Below are 22,336 nucleotides of genomic sequence, written 5' to 3'. Positions count from 1 at the left end.
GCTGATCCTGTCCACGATGCCTGCAAACAAGGCACCGGGCTCAGTGACAGAAGCTCAGGGAGCCGAGTTCTCCAGCGCTTACTGGAGGGGACAAGAGGGAGCATGCTCTGGGCAAGATGGTTTTGGCTCCTTGTGACTGGAAACAGGTCACGTGGGAATGATTTTCTGGCCTGGTTGCTGCCAACCCCTCAGCCTACAGGACAGTAACCCTGAGCTTGCTCCGGTATGGTTTACCCCTTGGTGAGCCATCTCTGTGGGCGTGGTCATGCTGGCAAGAGCAGATGAGAGGACAAATGCCGCCTTTGGCGTCCTGGTTCGGGAGGTTGGTTGTGCGGAACAGGGCATACTTCTTGGGCATCCTTCCAGTCCTCAAAGGAAGACTTGATACGCTGTGCCGGGGGCAAACTGCGGATGCAGGAGGGGTCCAGGCTGTGGAGGATGGAACTGATGTCCTCCGAGCTGAGCTGAACCTATACACTCAGCCACTTCTCATCACACCCTTTGCTAGCTGAGGGCTCTGGCTGGGTCCCCCTGGACCAGGGATTCAGTGTATGACATTGAGATGGTCCAGTCCCCCCTTCCCAGCCTCCATTTTCCCCTGATGAGCAACAAGAATGGCTGAATGAGATCAGCAGTTTCTATACTTTCTTAAGGTCCGACTCATCGAATACAATCTCATGCAGAGCACAATACACCATCTAACAACAAAACAACACTGCCTACAATAACCAGTAGCTGGGTAAGCTGCTTGCTGTCCACTTGGCTCCTTTTCCAGTCTGCAAGGAGGAGCCTGACGCTCTGAGGATGCAGGGTGTTGGTTTTCGTTTGTTTGTTTGTATTGTTCCTTTTTGAGACAGGGTCTCATTATGTAAGCCTTGTCTGGCCTAGAACTCACTGTGTAGACCAGGCTGGCCTTGAACTCAGAGGTCCAGCTAGCTGTGTACCCATGTGGCAGTATTAAAGGCGTGTGACCAGGCTCTGAGGAATGTAGTTTGGAGGCCTCTAGGCTCTATGGTGATGGAAGGTCCCCAACTTTAATGCCCCGGGATTCTGTAACCTCTGGAAGATGGTGGAGCCTAGGTATCCCAGCTCAGAGACTTCACAATTCACCTACTACAGTAGCCCCAAATTCTGCCTGGTTGGAGGACAACTTATACACGTAATGGGAGTTTTTCCGGCTTCAGACCCCCCTGTCTGCACTTGGGTCTCCCCAAAAGCCTTGGGTTTTCTCCACAAACTCCATTCTTCCCACCGAACCCCAAGCCTTTGCTTGGGCCCTGGGCATAAAGACATGAGTCTTTAGGCAGAGTACCTGGGTACCCTCAGCAGGCAAGCTATGGATTCTGGACAGAAAATAAGCCCTCAAGTTAGAGGTTAGACATTCGAAGCTCTGAACACGATGAAGAAGCCTCCGCCTTCACACAGCCACGGGGGCCTCGACCCCTCCTTGCTGATGTTTTAACACTGCATGATCTTTAGCGAGGATCCCCTCATGCACATCTGCCCAGTAGAAAGGCTGTCCTCGCCACAGCTCGGACATCTCTGAGCACTGGGCCAGCGGCTCCTCGCTGTTCTGGCCAGCCCTCAGTGCTTGTCGGGAGCCCGCTCCAGCTGACAGGGGCATTACTGACCCCATAACCTAACAGAAGGATTCTCCAGGAATCTTTTGTTAGAACAAGCCACTTTATTACAGGTTCTTTCTCAGGGTCCACTGTTTCTCGTCTTGTCAGAATTGCTTTGGGTTGAAGTTACGGATTGTCTCTCCTTCCGGTTTCTCTCTATCCACGGCGTCCCGAGACTCAGGGTTTTCTGTGGCATCTGGGAGTGGGGAGGTGACCTGGGGATCCCGGCACAGCACAGGGTGCACTGGCAGCTGACACACAGCGAAGGAGTGGCCGGCTCCGCAGCCCACGAGGAGGAGTCCCGACAGTGAGAGCACGGGAGTGGGGGTGCAGACGCTGGCCTCAGTGCCATCCCCACACATGCCATGTTCGTTCCAGCCCCACGAACAGCACCTGCCGCCTGTGGAAGAGAGGGCACAGGCATCACTGTGGCGCCCCATCCACAGAGCGAGAAACCAAAGCTGTGGTGGACAGGGTGTGCCCTGGCCCCTCTATCTGCCCCACCTCCAGTCAGTGTCATCTGTCACCCTCTGGCTGTTCACGCTCCAGTCATGGCTTCCGTCCTCCGTTCTTCACCCTCACAGGTGACTGGCCACCAAGCCCTGCTTGCTCCACCCCCAAGAACAGCTCCGGTGTCCCCCACGGCCCTCCACCTCTGCTGCTCCTCTGGCCCAGGCCACCAGCTTCTTATTTGGCCCGTAGCTGCTTCCCACAAACTATAATGATTACACACCTATAACCCCAGCTCTTGAGATGCTAAGGGTGCTGAGCTCCAGACCTGCTCAGGCTACACACAGAAACTCTGCTTCAACCTCCCTGCTTAAAGACACTGCTTGAAAACCCGAACTACCTTAGTAGAAAAGCATGGGAAACAATGTAGGAGAGCCTAACTGAAGCTCAGAGCACTAGTTATCAATTTTCCATAAGTACTTCAATCCTCTCCTTAAAAAAAAATCATGTTTAAGTCTGACCTCCATTGAGGTCCCCACCCTGGCAATAACCGCTATTTTGAAGCCAATGCCCATTACTTTTGTGCTCGTATGTTTGTATGTACATGTACGTATGCCCTTAAACACTGCGCACTCGGTTTCCTCAGGGACTTGGGAGAGCACACCACTGATACATATCTTTACGCTGCTGTAGAAGCTTATCATAGACTAGATCGTGAACAGCCTCTCATTACGAAGCTATCCTCCACTGGGGTGCGTTCTTGGGAGGGCCAGTCCTTAGTAAATGCTGTTGCCACCGGGCTACACATATCAGCATCAGATATGACGCACAACAGCCCCCAATACGGCTGCTGTTCCAAACAGCACTGCGGTGAGCACCTTCCAGGCGGGCCCCTCGGCACCTCTGTGTCCCTGCAGACTATGCTGCTCTGCTGAGGACAGCCCCTTAGCTTGCTTTCCTGTTAGTGGGAGACAGCTCTGCTTTACGAGTCCGCACCAAGTCCTGGGCTCTCTGGATCACACGTTTACACGCTGAGCCTTTTCTTGTGGAGAACTTAGTGCATTTCCCCTTGCTCTACACACTGCAAATGTCTTCTCCCAGAAGCCTGGGCTATGTCACCTCACTTTGCTTACTGAGTCTTTTGCTGAGCAATTTGTTTATAGTGGCTGCCTAATTGCACATTACGAGAATTAAACAATTTACTTAGCCTGCGGCCATTAGCAGAGGCTCAGGTTGTTTCTAATTTCCTATTTTCCTACAGCATTGCATGTACACCTCTGAGCGTGAATCTCTGTCGCTCCCTCTAATTACCCTCTCAAATTAGACTTGTAGGACGGGATGCCCGGCCAATGGGTACAGCCATCTTGCAGGCTCCCGAGGACCGCGTGACTGCCAGGACGCTCTTCAGGGAAGCTATCTGGATGCGGCCTGTGAGCGCCTCTGCCCCCTCACACAGCATCAATGTTCATTAGCATCATGGGCTTTAAAAATCTTTTTCAATTTAAATTCAAAATGGTGTCTCGCTGTTTAATGTGTACTTCGATTACCAATGAAATTGGCAAACTTAAACCCTGCGCTTCCTGGGTACTCTTCTCTCCCCTGTTGTACTGTTTCCCACAGGCCTCCCCACCTCAGCTAATAATCCCCCACAGCCCCAGTTAATATAAAAAAAGCTCAAGGGCTCAAATCCAAAAGCTAGCTGACCTGCTGCTTTTTGTTTGTTTTCAGTTTGACTTAAAATTTGATCTCGATCTTACAACAGACATGTATTTATGGCTGTACTTACTGACTAGGTGTGGGGGGACAGGTGCTCATGAACTTACTATAAAGCCAAGATAATCTTGAACCTCCACCCTCCTATCTCCACTTCCCAAGTCCGGGAGTTCAGGTGTGCCGGCACACCTAGCAGGTTCACTGGGCTTTTATGTTCAGTTTCTTCTGCAGCACAGAAACACTGACAGCTCATCTTTATTAGAAGACACTCCTGACTTCCCATGATCCGATGCTTAAAGAGTAGACCAAAAATTTATTTCACAGATCACTGTTTTGAGAGAGGGAGGCCGAGTGGGCCTAAGGGGACAGCCCTCGGGGCTCTACTTCCTTGGGAGGAAGGCAATACTTGTCAGGGGCTCAGGGTTGGGGAAATACATGTCTTCAGGTTGACTGGCATGGCAAGAGAGCACATGGACAGACCGTGATTCTCCTTCCCTTCCCTTGGTTGGACAGGACTTCACCAGGCTGAGCAGGAGCAGGAGGGAAGGTGGAAGAGCTCAGGACCATAGGGCCCAGCTTGGCACCTCCATGGGCCAAGAGCCTGGCCGTGGTGAGGGGCACAGCTGACTGTCAGCAGGGGGCGGGGAGCAGGGATGGGAATGGGAGGAAGACAGAGCTGACCTCGCCACGGGACACAGCACAATGGGCAGCTGGCATGTTCTTCTCCTCCTGCCAAGGGGAAGCTGCGCTGAGGAAGCCACACTCAGGGCTGAGCAGATGAGGCCCAGAGCCAGGACATTCATGCCTGGGTGGAGAAGCCTGGCAAAGGCCCAGACATCTCTTCCCCGGTACTCTGAGGAGAGGTCACTCAAGTTGTATGTGTTATCTGCTTAGGTTGGAACAGCCCAGTGAGGGAGCCACATTTCACGGACGGTGCTCATCTTCCAGGATAAGGCTGAGCATCTAGGGTGTGAGAGGGCTCCAAACTCCACGGTAAACTCCACACGCTGTCCACCAGGCTCCACTGAACTTATTCCTACAGATGCTCTGTCCTGTGTGTGTGCATCTGTGTGCCCCCCCACCTTACATTTTGAGACAGAGGCTCTTGCTGAACCTGGAGCTTACTGGCTGGAGTGGGGTTGGCTAGCAAGTGCAGGGACCTTCTTGTCACCTCCCTGTGCTAGGTCACAGGTGTGTGCTACCATGCCTGCTGTTTTCTGTGTATGCTAAGGTCCTCCAGCTTGTACAGCAAAGCATGGACTTCGTCCATGAGCCATCTCCCAGCCCCAACATTCTCTTCTGATAATCCCTTGAAGGTCATTTGAGAATGGCTTGTGAGCTGGCGAGATGGCTCCACAGTTAAGAGCGTTTGTTGCTCTTGCAGAGGACCTGTGTTCAGTTCCCAGCATCCACATGGTGGTTCACAATCATCTGTACCTCCAGTTCCAGGGAATCGGGTCTAACACTGTCTTCTGATCCTTGTGGGCACCAGGCATGTACATGGCATGCATACATGCAAACACATGCAAATAAAGTAAATACATCCAAACTTTTGTTTTCAAACAAAAGAATGGACATGCCATCATACAAAAGTAGGTCCTGGTGGCAGCCACTAGTCGTTTGCCAACCGCTGCCCCCACCTCGTATAGAGGATGCAATTTACTATGGATTGTGCTAGGCTCTCCTGGCATCCCTAGCACGCAGTAGAGTTATGGTGGCTCCTAGGTCAGAGGTTCTGAGTTCTCTCTATGCAGCACGTCTCACCTGTGCTGACTTTGATCAAGTTCAAGACATAGATGCAGCTACACTACAGGCTGATGGCTCTGAGAAGCAGCCCTGACCCGTCACTGCTGCCCAGTGTGGAGTCTTCCGCCAGGGTTCACACTTTTACAGCAGCGCTGTCTGTGAGCTGAGGAAGAAGAGCAGTTTGGGGGAGAAGAGGAGGAGCTGTTTGGAACAGTCTAAGATGGAGGTGCCAAGGGCGTGGTGGTGCACATCTTTAATCCCAGCGCTTGGGAGGCAGAAGCAGGTGGGTCTCTGTGTATTCGAGGCCAGTCTATTGTAAATAGTGAGTCCAAAGACAGCCAGGACTACAAAAAGGCTATAGAGGAATAAATAGAGAAAGAAATTGATGGATGGATGGATGGATGGATGGATGGATGGATGGATGGACAAATGAGTGAACGGCAGAGCTCCCTACCAGACAGACATGAAGGAACACATTCTCCAGAGAGAGCCCTTTGGCAGGCTTGCGGTCCAAGAGAGAAACAGCAGGAAGCATGAGGAAGCAGGCAGTGAGGAGCCAGCAGTGAGGAGGAGGAGCGGCAGTGAGGAGCCTGTGCTAAGTTGCCAGCACAGTTCACACTGGCCCTGCGCCTCTCTAAGTCAGTTTCTGGTTTTGCCTTTTTGTGAACAAAGTGAGTGTCTTGGATTTACAATACTACAGGGAATAATACATACATTTTTCTTTGTGACTATCCTTTCTGTCACACAAACTGTGTGATTGAAAGGACATTTGTTGTCGTGTGTGGCTACAAGCCCTGGTCCCAGGAAGCTCTGCGCTTCCTCCCATGAGTAGCTGGGCTGCTGACATGAGCAAGCCTGGCTGCCCTCTCCTGGACCAGTGTCATGGGAGAAGCCGCATGCCTGGAAGGGGTGATAGTCAGAAGGGAAGTGCGGAGACCCTGTGGCCAGGGCCCCTGGGGGATACGGGCTACTTCCCGGGAGCTTGAGGTGGTTTTCTTCCTACCATGTAACAGCCCACCAGAACCTTTTTGTTTCTGCTAGAATGCAAAGCTCCAAGGAAGCAAAACCTGGATTTTATTCAACGGCTTTACCGAAAAACTAAAAAAACCTTATATATCAGAAAAGATGCTCAGTAAATATTTGTTTCTGTATAAACAGTTCCTAAATGCCAATTGCCCCTAGAGTGGCTCAAAGTTCATTCACTTTGATGGAAGACAGGGCAGGCCAACGAAAGCAATCCTCACCCAAGACGCTGCTGTGTGTGCTCGTGCATGGCATGCGTGTGTGTGTGTGTGTGTGCCTGTATGTGTGCGTGTGCTCATGCATGGCATGTGTGTGTGTGTGTGTGTGTGTGTGTGTGTGCGTGTGCTCATGCATGGCATGTGTGTGTGTGTGTGTGTGTGTGTGCCTGTATGTGTGCGTGTGCTCATGCATGGCATGTGTGTGTGTGTGTGTGTGTGTGTGTGTGCCTGTATGTGTGCGTGTGCTCATGCATGGCATGTGTGTGTGTGTGTGTGTGTGCGTGTGCTCATGCATGGCACATATGGGTGTGTGTGCTCATGCATGGCATGTGTGTGTGTGTGTGTGTGTGTGTGTGCGTGTGTGTGTGTGTGCCTGTATGTGTGCGTGTGCTCATGCATGGCATGTGTGTGTGTGTGTGTGTGTGTGTGTGTGCGTGTGCTCATGCATGGCACATATGGGTGTGTGTGCTCATGCATGGCATGTGTGTGGGCATGCATATGGGAGGATGGAGATATCAGAGCAAGGATAGACCAGCTCTGTGTGTAGCTCTGGGTCTCCTGTTGTAGCAGGACTGTCCAGGACCACGTCACTGTAGCTCTCAGAATGACTTGCCTGTATAGACTGACCCAACCCTGCCCCCTGGGACAAGGAGGACCACCGGGTACCTAGTTGGATCCCCACCCAGGGTGGGCGCAGAGACTGTGGGGCCAGTTGTCAGTGCTCAGTAGCAATGGGGCTGATATTGCTGTCATCTGGCGTACACACTTAGGTCTTGGCTTTGTCGCCTATAAACAAGGACAGTCGTCTCTCACTTGTCTTTGTTGCTTTTAAACAGATACACAGAGTAGCCAGAAGAGTCCACCACAGGATGGCTGCTCAGCTGGCACCCGCTGCTGGGACGCCCGGCTTCCTGCCCACCTCGCCTTGTTTGGGTTGTTCTTTCTTGTGGCCAGCTGTTAAAGAACTCCAGGGGAAATTTCCCAGTGTACAGTCACAGGACAAAACCATGTCCCCCCGCCCCCCATGGAGTAGGTAACATTTCACACTGCTCTAGCCAGGGTTCAGGTTAGTGCTTGTTTGAGGCATGCCAACAGGCGCAAGCACTAAGCATCTCTATGGAAACCGTTTTGTTATTCTCTGCTGTGTCATTTGTTTGCTGGCCCAGTTGCTGTTGTGGTGCAGGGGGAAGGGATGAAAACGAGACTCTGAGGGGCCTGTCTCCTCCAGGACAGCACCACCTGGCTGACTGCTGCAGCTCCCGCTCCAAGAAGCCAAGCCACCATCTCTGGCAGTGTCCTGATAACCTTCTCACTTCTTCACATGAGGCTAGATGCCCACCCCAGGAGAGGAGAACCATCCTCTCCAAGGGGAGGTCTGGGCATCCCAGAATCTGAGAGCTGCTGTGGTAGAAGAAACACCAGCTAAACTGTTTTCAGCATCTCAGGGCACAAAATGGGAACCATAACGCTGCCCTGCATAGTGGGGGGGGGGGGAGAGGGTGAGCACATGCGGTCAGCTTTCACTGCTCCAGCTCCACGGACCCTGACTGCAGGACTGGGGGCTTCCCAGAACCTTCTCTGAAGGAGACCCAGCATCCAGGCATTTGTTCACACACAGATTTCACTGCAAGCCCCTGCTCTCTGATGGCAACCCTATGGAGGGAGGAACTCCATTATTCCAGGGGTGTGATCCTATAAAGTTATTTAATCTCCCCTGGGCTCCAGTTTCTCATTTTCAAAATGAGAATAGTTTTACCACATTAAGCCCTTTCCCTGAAGATGACCCAAAAGTCAAGTGAGACCACATGTGAAGTCCACCCGGAGGGGAATTTCCAGAGCCAGGGTTAGTCCTGGCGACATATCTGCCTGCAGTTTGCAGCACTGAGTTCAGTCCCACGTGTCTCTCCGGATGGTCCTACATTCAGAGTCAGAGCCGGAGGGTGTGAGGGACCACCAGTCCAACCCTTCATCTACAAAACACACCCTCTTTGCCAGGCTATTTCTGAGGACTAAGGATGTTACTTAACTTACTGACTTTTAAATACCATCATTTTCTATCATCTAAATCTTCTTCAATGTTGCTTTTATAATAATTCATCTTTTAAAAAGTCTGTTTACTGTCTGAGGCATATGCCTCTGAAAAACTCCTTTCTCTCAAAAAAGTAGTCAAGAGTGTGTGTGTGTATGTGCGAGTGTGTGTGTGTGTGTGGCTGTGTGGGTGTGTGCACAAGCATAGTGCTTGTGGAGAGCACAGAACAACTTCAGGAGCGGATTCTTTCCTCCACATTTCTGTGGGTTCTGGGATGAACTCGGGTCCTTAGGCTCAAGGGCACCTTTACCCACTGAACCATCTCCCCAGACCCCCCCCTTCCCTTAGCTCAGGATTTAAAATCAATTCCAATGAAGTCCCAGAGTCAGGGTGATGCAGACATCTACCCTGTCACGGCAGTGTGGTGCTGTGAGGCCTGAAGGCTGGTGTCAGAGCAAAGGCTTGCTTTACACTTGCTTGGCTTGTGGGCCTGGTAAGTCAGTGTCTCTCCAAGAGCACCCTGTGTCAGACCAAAAGAATCGGCCTCGAACGGTCCCCAAGCACCTTGCTGGCTCTGATGGGCTTCCAGAAAATGATGTGCTTCTACCACAATCATCCTTAGCCCAATGGCACCTGCAGCCATGCTGGCTTAGAGGTGGCTCCTGGAGACTCGCACCTCACCTCTCACTCAGCTGCCAGGCCCTCTGAGGCACTATCGGCCTCTGAACAGATGAGAGCATGTAAGCACCACCAGGAAAAGGACTGCCGGCTAGTGTGATCAGGATACACACTTAGCTCCGAGCCTAAGCTCCTGTGCTTCATCTCAAGGGATCATTTGCAAAAGAGCTACATCTACACGCTAAAGGGAAGACCAACAGGAGTGTCAGAAGATGGGAGCAGGGCCCTCTCCAGACTGAACTGTGTGGGTTCAGCCGGAAGTGCCCTGAGATAAACATGCAGAGTCTTTATCCACTGGATGGGCCATTCTTACTGCTGACAGTTCCGGTCTAGTCATTTCAGGAGAGTGAATGGAAATCTTTCATAGGTCATACAGTTAGGTTTTAGGGACTATGAATACCTGCTGTTCCCAAAAGGAGGGAAGAAGCTCTGTTTCTTCAGGGAGGTCCATGGTTGAAGCCCTAGACCATGCAGCATCAACTACAACACCCAGATGGGCACACACTTTACTGTGCAGGCTGAGCTCCTGGACAGACTTGGCCTGGCGAGGCTCCAGCCTTGCAAAGACCATGCAGTTCAATGCTGAGAACACCAGGCAGAGTGTACCGCCTCCAGTATGGATGGCTCCTTCCCATCCAGCCACACAGTGACAGCCACCTGGGGTCAACATAAAGTACCATTCCAGTGCCCTGTATGTGCACAGAAGGAAAAGAAGGGTGTGGAGATAAACAGCTCTCCATTTTTAAGGAAAATAACTGACACTTAATAAGCCACTAAGATCTAGGCTTTTGTTCTGATCCACTTCTATTCTGCCACTTCACTACCCTAAGAACCTAGGGTAAGGATGTCCAGGACCCCCATTCCGCCCCTGAAGAACGTGGGGTTTATTTGAGGCTTAGGCTCACCTCCAAACCAGTGGCAAACAGGAAATAATCAAGGCTCAGGCTGCCTAGATCCTAAGCTCTTAACCTGTGCCTCATGGCTTCTGTATCCCTGCCTGATTTTGAACAAGCATTTTTCTCTCTGTATCCTCACAGAGGAAGAAGAGAGTCAACGAATGTAGTGAGCACAGATGTGATGACACACAGCAGTGAGCAGAGATGGAAGAGGAGGCGCCCCCACTCCGGGGAAGGCATGATGTGTGTCCAGCAGCCCAAGGGAGGGGAATGGGCGTCAGAACATAACCTTGATGCAATTGAAGATAAGGTCAGAATGTTCCGGGCAGAGCTGAAGTGGCGGGTCTCCAGCTGCCTTCTCCACCAGTGTCTGCCGCCTAGCCAAACTGCCAGCTTCGTGCATGCACTCCATGGCCTTCCCAGCCACCAGCCTTCATTTGGCTGTGTCCTCTTATCTACCTCCCTTCCCCTTTTCTTCCAGGAGGTCTCTTCTGAGCTGGCAGTTTTGCCTCCCCCACCCCACCCCAGACTGGAGTAGACAGGCTGACGTGAAGAAACACTTCCATGTTATTATCGAGTGGCCCCTGATCAGCGCCACACCACCTTCCTTTGAGGCCATGGTCCCCAGTGCATGGTGCCCTGTCTTCACAGCTTGCTCTCTCTATGGAATGGAGAAGGAGCAGCGGCCCTTTTCCACGTGAACCACTTGCAGCAGCAGATGCCGTAAGGTTGCCTGGAGAGTCTGGAAATGCCATGTTGCTATGGTAACAGCAGACCAAGGTTGGGGATGCTTTATCCCTGATGGGCTGTCCTGGCAGCACCATGCCATGCTGCTGGTGAAATCTTCCTCCGTGAATAAGAACAGAACAAATCTACTCACGGGCAGGGATAGCCGCTCAGAGGCTCAGTTCCTGCACACACACACTGGGGGCTACTCACGCAGTTCCCTGGCTGATCAAGAGGCTCAGGCCCTGGCTGGCTGCGCTTTGGCTCATGTGGTCTAATACAGTTTTTAACCAGCTCAGCCAACAAAGCAGTCCCTCCCCCACTCCAGCCTCCAAATTACCACTTCTCTTATTTGACGCCGCCAACCAGGGATCTGCCGGTGTGGACCCTGGCAATTAGCACAGCACCCGCATTTGTTGGGAAATTAAGAGCCACTGATTAGCGTAATTCTACGCCATTTGCAGGCAGTGAGTGTCAGGCTGAGATCAGCTTTTCCAAATGGTAGCCCAGAGGGTGGCGTGTTCATGGCAAGTGTTTGAAATGGAAGCAAGGGCCTGGGGAGCTAGGCTGCGAAGCTGAAGAGGCAGACCCCTCAAACTCCTGACACCACTGTCTCCCTGAGTCTTGCTCACTGAAGAATGGAAGATCAGAAGGTATTTCTAGATTGAGGTCATACTTACTTCCAAATCACCCTGACCCAGAAAGGGAACCCGTTTCCCTTTGAGACCCTCCAGGCTGGCTTCTGCTTTGGAGCAGCTGCAGGACCAGTGTGCTCTGAACTAGGGGATTCTGAGCCTAGAGGCCAAAGAGAAGCTCAGACTATGATTAGGACCTGACTCGTTTACCCTCCCTTGACCTTCTACCATCTAAGGGCCTCTTGAAAACAGGATGCTCAGTGCTGCTTACCTTAAGACTCCCGATACCGTGTCGCCCGCCCTGACCCATAGCTGCTCATGCGTTTCTGCCTTTGGCCAGTGTGTCTGAGAAGGAGCCCGTTTGTTTGTGCACACATGCTGGGGTCATAGCCATGTGCAGCTGGCTGAGTTTTTTCCCCGCAGACATTGGGGAAACTTCCCTTCATAGACTAGACTCTGAGGTGTGGACAGACAGCCCTTTATAACCTCCCTGACTCAAACCCTAGCTTCAGAGACAAGCCAGGCCTTTCAAGTAATGAATGAAACTTTAATTGTACCTTGTTTTGAGCCATCCATGATTTCTGCCTTCAAGGAATGAGCAGTCAGTCTAGGAGACCATCAGATCTCTCCTAATAGATAAAGAAAAACTGGTGTGGTGGGAGCTAGGACCTTCCAAGCATGGAGAACACTGTGAAAACAGACTTGGCTGGGCTCTGGAGCTTGCAAACTAACAACAGTAGTTCCACTTGGTGGGAGAAATGAAACTGTAAAACGCAGTAGAAATTTGACTGATACATAGGGGGCTTTGCAAATGACTCGGTAGATCTAATCTTCAAAAGGCCTGACTATAGATTTTGGACAATATCTGACAGCTAGTTGGAAGCTGCTAAGACACTGGGTAAGAGAAGAGCAGAATCAGAGCTGTGCTTCAGAGGCAAAATCAGCACCAGCATCTCATTGCTGTTGCCATGGTAACATCTATAAAGCACCTATGCAGTCTTATATCTTGAACACTTTGGGTTGGATGTGGTTGAAAGTTGACCTAGACATCAGTTTGGAGGCCAAGGTGAAGAATGAATGAAGCCTGAGGCCAGTGGGATGTAGAAAAGGGATGGTGAGAGAGAGAGAGAGAGCACCCCTTACACAAGCGGGACCAAGAGAATATTGAGGATGCTGTGGCAGGAGGTTTGGCAGCTACAGTGGTTTGAATGAGAACGGCTCCCATGGGCTCATATGTTTGAATACTTGGTCCCCAGGTGGTAGGACTGTTTATGCAGGATTAGGCGATGTGACCTTGTTGGAGGATGTGTGTCATGGATGCTGGGCTCTGAGGTTTCAAGGACTCATGGCATTTCCAGTGCTCTCCCTCTCTCCCTCTCTCTTCTTCTCTCCCTCCCTGCCTTTCCCCTCCCTCCCTCTTCTTTTCCTTCCTCCCTCTTCCTCTCTCTCTCCCTCCTTCCCTTTGTCTTTCCCTCCCTCTCTTTCTTCCTCCCTCCCTCTCCCTCTCTCCCTCCCCTCTCTTCCTCCCTTCCTCTCTCTCCCTGCCTCTCTTCCTCTCTCTCTCCTTCCCTCCCTCTCTCCCTCTCTCTTTCTCTCCCTCCCTCTCTTTCTCCCTCTTTCCCCCTCTTCCTCCCTCTCTCTCTTTCCCTCCCTCTCTTTCTCCCTTCCTTCCTCTCTCTCTCTCCCTCCTTCCCTCTTTTTCTCCGTTCCTTCCTCTTTCCACCCCTTCCTCTCCCCCTCTCTCTCCCTCCCTCCCTCTCTCTCCCCCCATCTCCGTCTCTGGCCCCTTGCCCTTGCTTGTGGAGCTCCTCTCCCCCTCTCTCTTCCTCCTTCCCTCTCTCCCCCGTCTCCGTCTCTAGCCCCTTGCTTGTGGATCAAGATGTGAGCACTCATCCACCCTGCTGCCATGCCTTTGCTCTGCCATCATGAGCTCGAACACTTTGAAACTGCGAGTCAAATTAAATGTTTTCTTTTACAAGTTGCCTTGGTCATGGTGTTTTGTCACAGCCATAGAAAAGTAACTAAGAGAGGCCTTAGACAGGAGCCTGAAAAGATGGAGGCCACAGCTAGGTGCAGGACATCTCATTCCTGGATTCATAGGTCGGGCTGATAAATCTAGACTCTGACTCCCAACAGAGTCAAAACATTCCTCTTGTTATCCCAAGCTTAGCAAAACACCTGTTGAGGACAGCCCATGAGCCGAGGCAGAACTATCAGGAGACTGTATTCCCCTCCAGGCTGCCAGTGTCTCACCAACCTAGAACCTCCTCCTTGGAGAAGTGTCCCCTGCCTAGTGCCTTGCTAGTAAAGGGCTCTCTGTCAGGAGAGATACTGGAGTATGGCTCCTGGGTAAGGAAAAAGCCCCAGTTCTCAGCTTTCTTGCTCCTCTATCCTGCCGGGTCTCTCAGCCCAAGGCCTGCCTGTTCCGAGACCGCTCACTCCTGTACCTCCCACTCCTCTCCATCCTGGAGTGAGAACTTCTCGTCTCACTCCACCCTAGTCTATATAGCACCATGTCCTGCCCTACAGTCCCAATATGCTCAACCCCTTCTCCCAGGCCAGTCTAAAGCCTCAGAGAGATGCCAAGCTCCACTCAGCCCTGTGTCCTCCAGAAAGACTGCAACAGTTGCTATGGATAAGCCTCAGCGCAGTAAAGGGATTCAGTGTTCACGCTCTGGCACAACCCTTTAAGCTCTCTGGAAGAGATAACACCTGGGCCGAGACAGAGGCGGTCCCCGGCCTTTTCCTGACAAGCTCCCGGGAACTCTATAGCGTTGCTTTATTTCACCTGTCCATGTCACAGACTGCGTCACCATGTGAGGACAATGGCTATTGTTGCTCTGCCGAATGCCTTGCACAGAGCTGTGGACTGCAGGTGGCTGACAGAATAGAATCCTCAGCAGTCAAAGGCTCAGGAAGACAACGGTTCTAAGAAAACGCAGGACATGGGTGAGGGGGCAGAGGAGGGGGCAGGGCCCTCCTTCCAGTGGTTCCTCACTGCTCTGGGGCACAAGCCAAGCCTAGCCACAACACTGGACCGGCAGCAGAGAGGGAGCATCCGAAGGAGACTTCTGTGTCTGAGAGGCATTTGTGCATCCACTCAGCAGTGTTCTGGTCCAGAGCCTCCTGGGAGAGTAATTTCCAGAGCTGGAGCAGCAGCCAAGCTGAGGCCAGCCTTCCCCCTATGGATATGTTGGTGATGGGGTGCCACACTAAGAGTTTTTTTCCCTTAATGGAATTCTCAGACTTTGGGAACTAAAAGAACCATTCAGGATAGTAAAATCAAACTCCTCAATGTTTCCACACTGGAAACTGAACTGAGTTCTTGACCAAGGTCACAGCCACGGCTTTGGGTCTCTTGATGAGGACATGGGAGCTTTGCAGGGCTACCTTTTTCAATAGGGTTCCACTAGAAAAGCATGTGATAAGGTTAAACGGCCACCGATATTTTTTAAATATAAATAACTTTTTTAAATAAAAATTCAGTTATTGATATTGTGGTGATACAGGTTTGGAGGCAGCTGTTGGGGTAAGCCTCTTGCTTGAAATGATACACCTTAGAAAGAGCAGAAGGCAGGCAGGGATGCAGCGGCACCCAGAGCTGGAGTGCCTAACATGCATGAGCCTTGGGTTTGATCCCCAGCACTGCACAAACAAGCTGTGGTGGCTCGTACCTGCAATCCTGGCATCCTGGAGGCAGAGTCGAGGGGTCAGAGGTTCAAAGTCAGTGTGACTATACAGTGAGTTCAAGGCCAGCCTGAGCTACGTGAGACCCTGTCACCAAAAACAAACAAATAAATAAGTGAGGGTATTTCATCTCTTTGCTGTGGCTCATTTTGTTCCACACATCAGAGGAAGAAGGGCAAAAGAAACACTAAAAGGTTTCTTGAACATACTTCCTGGTTGAACACCTCCTATGCCTCAGCCTTCCAAGAAGACTAATAAACAGTTGCTAAGGCTGAGGAGAGCAGATGAGGGGGGGCAGGTGAAGGGGGCAGATAAGGGGGACAGATGAGGGGGGCAGATGAGGGGGCAGATGAAGAGGGGAGCAGATGAGGGGGGCAGATGAGGGTAGGCAGATGAGGAGGGACAGATGAGGGGAGCAGATGAGGGGGGCAGATGAGGGTAGGCAGATGAGGGGGGACAGATGAGGGGAGCAGATGAGGGGGGAAGATGAGGGGAGCAGATGGGGGGGCAGATGAGGAGATGCTGTAGCGGGACAGGACAGTAGGTCCAGCCGGGGGCCACTCTCCACTGAGCACAGCACAGTGCTGGCATAGAGAGGGCCCTCGCTTTAAGAAGCTGAGCCAATGCATGAATGAATGTAGTGAGAGCTCATGGGGACATGAGCCACAGCACCAGTGCCTGCACAGACAGGGCCTGCGCACAGTTCCATTCTGACCCTCCTCCATCCTCACAGGGGCGGAAGGCAGCTGGCAGGTCCAGAAATGCTGACAGAGGACAGAGCTTCTAGCCCCAACCTACTTCTCCATGGCAACAAGCTGACAGAATACTGCACGGGAGACTGAGAAACAGGTTTGAAAGAATGATGCAAAAAAAGACAACAGCCTTCTGCCTGTACATCCTTCAGGCCTGAATGTCCCCTGGGCAGCCTGGGTACCCTGCTCACTGCATAGTCTTCCTGGGCTTCAGGGCACATTCTCTTTCTTTGATGCTTTGGGCACTGTGCTGAACCAGCAGGCAGTGGTAGGGACTGCAGCAGACTGCACACATCCGGGTCCTGCAGTGCCCAGGCTGTCCCCTGCCGCCTGCACACAACGAGTAGCCTGAAGCACTGGTGTCTGTGGCACAGGGGTCAGGGCAAGAGCAGACACTGCACATCTCCTGTCTCCTAACGTCAGCCTTGCCCCAGGCACTGGGCTCAGCTGAATTCGCCTCTGTCTATCAGGGACAACTTAATTGTACCTTGTCCTGTAAACACAAAGCCTTCTGTTTACATTTCACGTACAAGACTCTCACCAGTCTAGTTTTTATTCTTCTTCTGCTTACTTATTCTGACCCCCCAAGTAGAGAACCTAAGGAAGAGTAATGCCTCGATAAACGCCTTTTGATTTAGGTCAACAGTATGGGAAAACATTTCCACTTGATGGCTTAAGACCAGCATCCTCCAACGCAAGAAAGTTCACTCAGCCCATCCTGCCTACTGGAGCCCCAGGGGCCTGAGGTGGCCTCTGTGGCCTTCCCAATGCCGGTACTTTTTATCTGCTTGATAGATGGTATCAGCCTCAAGGGTGCATGAAGCAGGCCGAACCAGGGACCCCACACTCAAGCCCCGGCTTTCCGCTTACCATCTGTGAGTTTAGACAAACCGTTTCGTGTCTTTGAACCTTAATGTCTTTACCTGGGAAATGGGAAAAGCCCATCTTCGTGCCTCCAGTCTGCCTGTCCAGGAGGTTGATATGAGGAGCAGACATGGCGAGTGAAGAGAAGAGCTGCCCATGGCACTGCACAAAGAAGGGTCTTGTTTCAGGGCTTTACAAGAGTCCTGGACTCTAAGCTCACAAAGTGACTCTCACCCAGGATCATGTCAGGTGGGGACAGAGTGGCCACAATCTCACGTTGCCTTACAGATCCTAGCAAGGCGTCCTTTAGTTTCAGCAAAAGCAGTCTCACGCACCGTTAGAGCAAGAAGCCTTCGGGGCCGGAGAGATGGCTCAGCAGCACTAGCCGCTCTTGCTAAGGACCTGGGCTTGGTTCCTGTCACTTACACGGGAGCTTATGGATCCCTTGGCACTCTAGCTCCAGGGCAATCCAATGCCCTCTTCTGGCCTTGGTGGGCACTGCATGCACATGGTATGCTTGTGAGTGTGCAAAGCATCTCCCTTGCCCCCTAAAAGAGAATCTAATCAAACTGAGAAGATTTGGGGCGGGTTGTGGTATAAATTTCTGAGATGGAGGGGTCACCTCTCCCTAGAGTAAGGTGCTGCGCAGAACATCTGAGGCAGGAAGGTAACTCCTACTCGCTTAAAGCACTCTTCCAGTCACTACCAACTGGCACATCCACGGAAAGGCCACCCCGGCAGCGGGCATAAGCTCACAATGGCACTCACTGCGCATGCCATCTGGCCTAAATGGAAATAACAGCAAACGTCTGAGAAGTGGCAACAACTGGGATGGGACACGGGGGAAACTGGGATGGTTTGGAGCACAGGCACCAGGAAAAGCCCAGGAATTAGCTAGGGCTGGCTGTGGAGTGGAAAGTCAGCAGAAACAGGCCAGAGAAAGACAGAAGGGGAGGAAGGGAGACAAGGGAGAGAAGGAGGGAAGGAGAGGGAGGAGGAACTCACAGGCCCTCTGCTCAGGCACTAACAGCTTCTGAGTTCAGAGCCAGAGGGAGCACTGAGTGCTGCTTCTTCAGTCTTCACGCAAGGACTTCACAGAGGGGGAGGCAGTGAAAGGTGACGGGAAATGTCCTCATCAAGAATCTGTACCTTGCATGGTGTGGCGCTGAAGTCTGTGTCCGCACAGCTGGCTCGTGCAGACCACTGTTTGACAGACGCTATGGTGGATGCTGTAGTGGGGGCATCTTTTAGATGTAGTTAATTAACATTTAAAATGTTTGACTTGAAGTAAAGTGGATTGCCCTTCCTCAAGTGGTGGGCCGTGCTGTTGGCTGAAGCTTGTAGATGAAAGACAGGCTTCTACAGGGAGGAGATTCTGTCTCTGGACTGCTGTGCTGAAACACAGCCAAGTCTGCAGCCTTCCGACTCCTGCTGGGGAGACTCTGGTTGCTCTGCAGCTTCTGGACTTGCTATCATCTCCTGAGTCCCCCAGATGTACCTGTGCCTCTCTCTAGCACACTGTCCTCTCCCACAGACAGACACAGCCAGAAGTTCTGATGGATGTCCTCACCTGGCTTTTCTCACTTGATGCCCCACATAACCTGGGGAAGCAGGCTTCGCTTCTCTTTTATTGTTTGCGGGGACACAAGCTTGAGTGACTTCAAAGCCACCGAGGGCATCAGCCTCACCATGGGATCATGACAAAGCAGCCTTTCTCTAAAGAAAGCTGGGACAGAATTCCTGCCCAAAGTGTTCTGTTATGAATCCTTTGGAGTTTCCCTCTCAGCTCACACATGATGGGGTGTGGACAGGTCTTATTCAAGCAGGATAACTCATGTTCACAAAACACTCTAAGAGACCTCCATTCCTCCCTGGGATCTGACCCAGATATAGCATTCTGGTCTTCCTAAGTTCTTTGAGGTTTTACCATGTTTAAACCCAACCATTTAGTATCCAAAAAAAAAAAAAAACTGTTTCTTGAGGAAACCAATACTTGGGCAGAAAATGAACATCCTTCCTCTTGAAAGCATGACTGACTGCAGTATGCTCCAGAAATCCATTTGGCCGTTGCCAAGAGGTGGAGAGAGTGTGCTGGCTGCTGAAAGAATGAGCCAAGGGGGCAGTGCTAGGTCTGACCAAGCAAAAGGCTTCAGCAATGCGTCCTCCAGATCCAGTTCCCTCTCTAGAGGCACCTTGTGTATTGATCGGTTCCTGGAGACCAGGCAGGCAGCACTGTTCCTTGGAAGGGTCCTTACGGCTCTCTTCCTGTAACCCTCCCACCACCACAAAACACACCCCTGTTAGTGGAGCTGAGACCTGAGAGGTGTTTTCAGGAATTTTGCTAAATGCTGGGGGACTGGAGAAGGAATCACCACAGCAATATGAACGCCCACCAGCAAGTAGGCTATCAAGAGAAGGTTCAACTCCTCAGTTAGCACCTCACAGCCTTTGGGCTGCCTCCCCCGTGTGAACTCACAAACATTTTTCTCTTGGCCACTTTTGCACTTGCTTCATGGTAACCTGCTTGGGGAAACTGTTTTGTAGAAAAACCCTGTCCCACTTATAAGCCAGGGATGAGAAACCCAGAGTCCACCTCCTCCTGCTGGCTCACTCTGTCAGTCCCGGAGTCTAGCCTGAGTCACGCTTCCCCTTCAGCGGCTGGAACGTGCCTGTGCCTGCCGCAGACCAGGGGCCTCTCTCACCACAGCTGGTATTCCCGTGGCCATGAGACACTGCGTGTTCATCCCCCCTGCCCCCGCCTGAGCTAACAGCAGCCAGCACGCCAGGAAGGAGCCCACAGGTGGAATGACAGTAACATCGCCTCAGAAGGAGCAGTGTGCTGGCTTTACCCCTCTAATGTACAGCATTGCAATCTGTACAGGTAGGACCTACCATTAAACCCATTTTGCAGAAAGTTAAACCCGGACAGAGACCAAATCGCTTGCCCAGTGTTCCAGAGCCAGTCAGTGGGTACAGCTGGGATTCAGGCCCAGAACAGCAACCACCACACACCTAATTCAAACAGCAATGCTGTTCGACCTTGTCTCGAGGCTGAGACGGGGCTGGGCTATAGCATAGTGTACAGTATTTCTGATCATGTTTCATGACCTGCATTTGATCCTGAGCACTAAAAAGAAGCCAAACAAAAAACAAACAAACAAACAAAAACCAAAAGGGAGTGTACTCTAATCCCAGCATGTGGGTGGCTGGGGCAAGAGGATTATGAGCTTGAGGCTGCTTGGGTCACACAAAGACCAAACTAACCAACCGAAAAATCAATCATACAGCAAAGAGTTGATATTTGTGGGCCCAACAGGGGTCACACAGCCATCCACACAGCCTCCAACCTGAAGCTCTCCCTGGAAAGGCCTCTGTGGCAGCAACCGCAGGCCGAACTTAGGGGGCCGGCTGACTTATTTGTCTTTGGGTGGAGGGTCACCCAGCAAAGTCAATCACAGAGAGAAGGGAGACTCTTCCCGAAGTCCTTGGATAGATAAGGTTTCTATATTTTTTTCCTAGGAAGGACAAGAGCTGGAGCACAGGAGAGCCAGCCTCTTGTGACCAGGCCAGATGCCGGTCACAGCATTCCGTGTCCTCTCTGCGCCCATGCTAGTGTATTCATGGTCTCACTCATGATTTACCTGTAACCAAGACCTACACACCACGACCTGTGTCTCCAGCATGAAGGGCAAAGGCTTCAAAAGACTCTGACCTGTTATCCGCTTCCTGTGGAGAGTTAGATACATTCCTAAATTTCTAAGTGTTTCAATTTGCTTACCTATTAAACAAGAAATCAAACAAAGAGATCATTCCTCCTGGGGTAGTTATAAAGAAAAGTGACAAAACCAAAACCATACCTGCATCAGAGAAGAAAAATTTACTAAGAATTTACTAAGCCCTATGACATGCCAGGTGGTGGGAGTATGCATCTCGTTTATATGCCACAAAACTTCCATGGGATAGACAAACACATTCTACCCATTTTAGAGACAAGGAAACGGAGGAACTGAGAAACTAAGGGGTGAAAGTAGACCCGGGATAAGCCCAGGCCGGGCAGACCTGGGGCATCCCAGGCCGGGCAGACCTGAGGTTAGCTCAGGCTAGGCAGCTCACAGCCCTGGCTCTGCAGTAAGTCCTGCGCCCTCCCTCACACCTACCTCCCCTCGAAGTCCTCAGTCTCAGCCTCCAATCTCCAGGCCATTAGAGCTGTGATCCTTCCGAAAGGACAATCTAATCCCAAGACTCCTCTATTCAAAAGTCCTCCTGAGCTCACGAGTGGTGTCGTACTTTGCACGTGAGCAAGAGGCCTTAGCTGTGTGCATGTGTGTGCACGTGTACAGGTGATGTATGCATGGCTGTGTGCATCAGTATGTGTACACGTGTGTGTGTGCATGTGTGCACGAGTTTGTGCACAGGTATGTGTGTACAGCTCACTGGAGCTGGTTCTTCCCTTCTACCCTTCTGAAAATCTTAGAGATGGACCTCAGCTTGTCAGGCCTGGGGACAGGGGCCTGTACCTGCTGAGCCATCTAACTGTCCCAGCCACCTGGACGTTTAACCTGCTGTTCCTTTTCCAAATGAAGCCAATACTGTCTCTGAGGCTGGAGGCCAGGTGCCTCCACCCCTCAGCACCGTTCTCCAAGCGGTGCAGGCAGCTTTCCAGAGAATCCCCACGGCTTTCCACAGTGCCTCTCTCCTGTGATCTGACTTGTTGGTTATACCTGGCTCCTGTGCTCCACTGTCAATAGAGCTGGATGTGAAGATTCCTCTATCATGCCTGGACATTTTAAGATCTTTCCACACATACCAAGTTAATACCACATTCAATGACAAAAGTCACCCTGAACTGAGCAAAGTTCCCGAGTCCATAGTGTTCTAGTCCACCCAGTAAGATCAATCAACACTGGGAAGCTGTGCTGTGGACGTACAGATAGGATCCTGGGGGTCTTGGCACACTCAGTTTGGAAATTACTTCTCCAGCCTAGCAGAAAGTTCTTGATAAAATGGAAGTCATATTTACTGAGCCTGGTGTATTTTGGAATTGTGCCAGCCACTTTTCATTTGTATGTCTGTGAAATCTCAAGGATATCAGTGTTTTCCAACCAAGGGGACAGGAGTTTGTGAAGCTAGAGTCCCTTGTTTAAAGATGCACAGTGAGGGAGAAGCAGAGCAGGGATTTCTCCTGGTCTGCTTCCATGCTGCCTCTGCAGCAGGCTCATCTCTGAGCTCTAGGACCTCACTTGTGGCAGAGAGCTGAGGTAACATGGAGCTCTTTGATCCACATACTCAGGTCCCCA

The 22,336-nt window shown here is 51.5% G+C and overlaps 1 protein-coding gene across 4 annotated transcripts in view; it reads right to left on the bottom strand.

Moving 5' to 3' along the window:
- Nucleotides 1-1,664: 1,664 nt before the first annotated feature.
- Sergef (secretion regulating guanine nucleotide exchange factor) overlaps nucleotides 1,665-22,336 on the bottom strand; it is a 199,333-nt gene continuing 178,661 nt past the window's right edge. For all 4 annotated transcript variants that reach the window (XM_060378773.1, XM_060378775.1, XM_060378777.1 and 1 more), the window contains one exon: nucleotides 1,665-2,022. In XM_060378773.1, the coding sequence (XP_060234756.1) occupies nucleotides 1,727-2,022 (296 nt within the window). In that variant the 3' untranslated portion in view covers nucleotides 1,665-1,726. The remainder of the gene's footprint in view (nucleotides 2,023-22,336) is intronic.

This window comes from Meriones unguiculatus, chromosome 1, assembly GCF_030254825.1.
Source record: "Meriones unguiculatus strain TT.TT164.6M chromosome 1, Bangor_MerUng_6.1, whole genome shotgun sequence".
Classification (NCBI taxonomy): domain Eukaryota; kingdom Metazoa; phylum Chordata; class Mammalia; order Rodentia; family Muridae; genus Meriones; species Meriones unguiculatus.
Note: the sequence above shows the minus strand (reverse complement) of the source record. Positions and strands in the feature narration are given on the sequence as shown.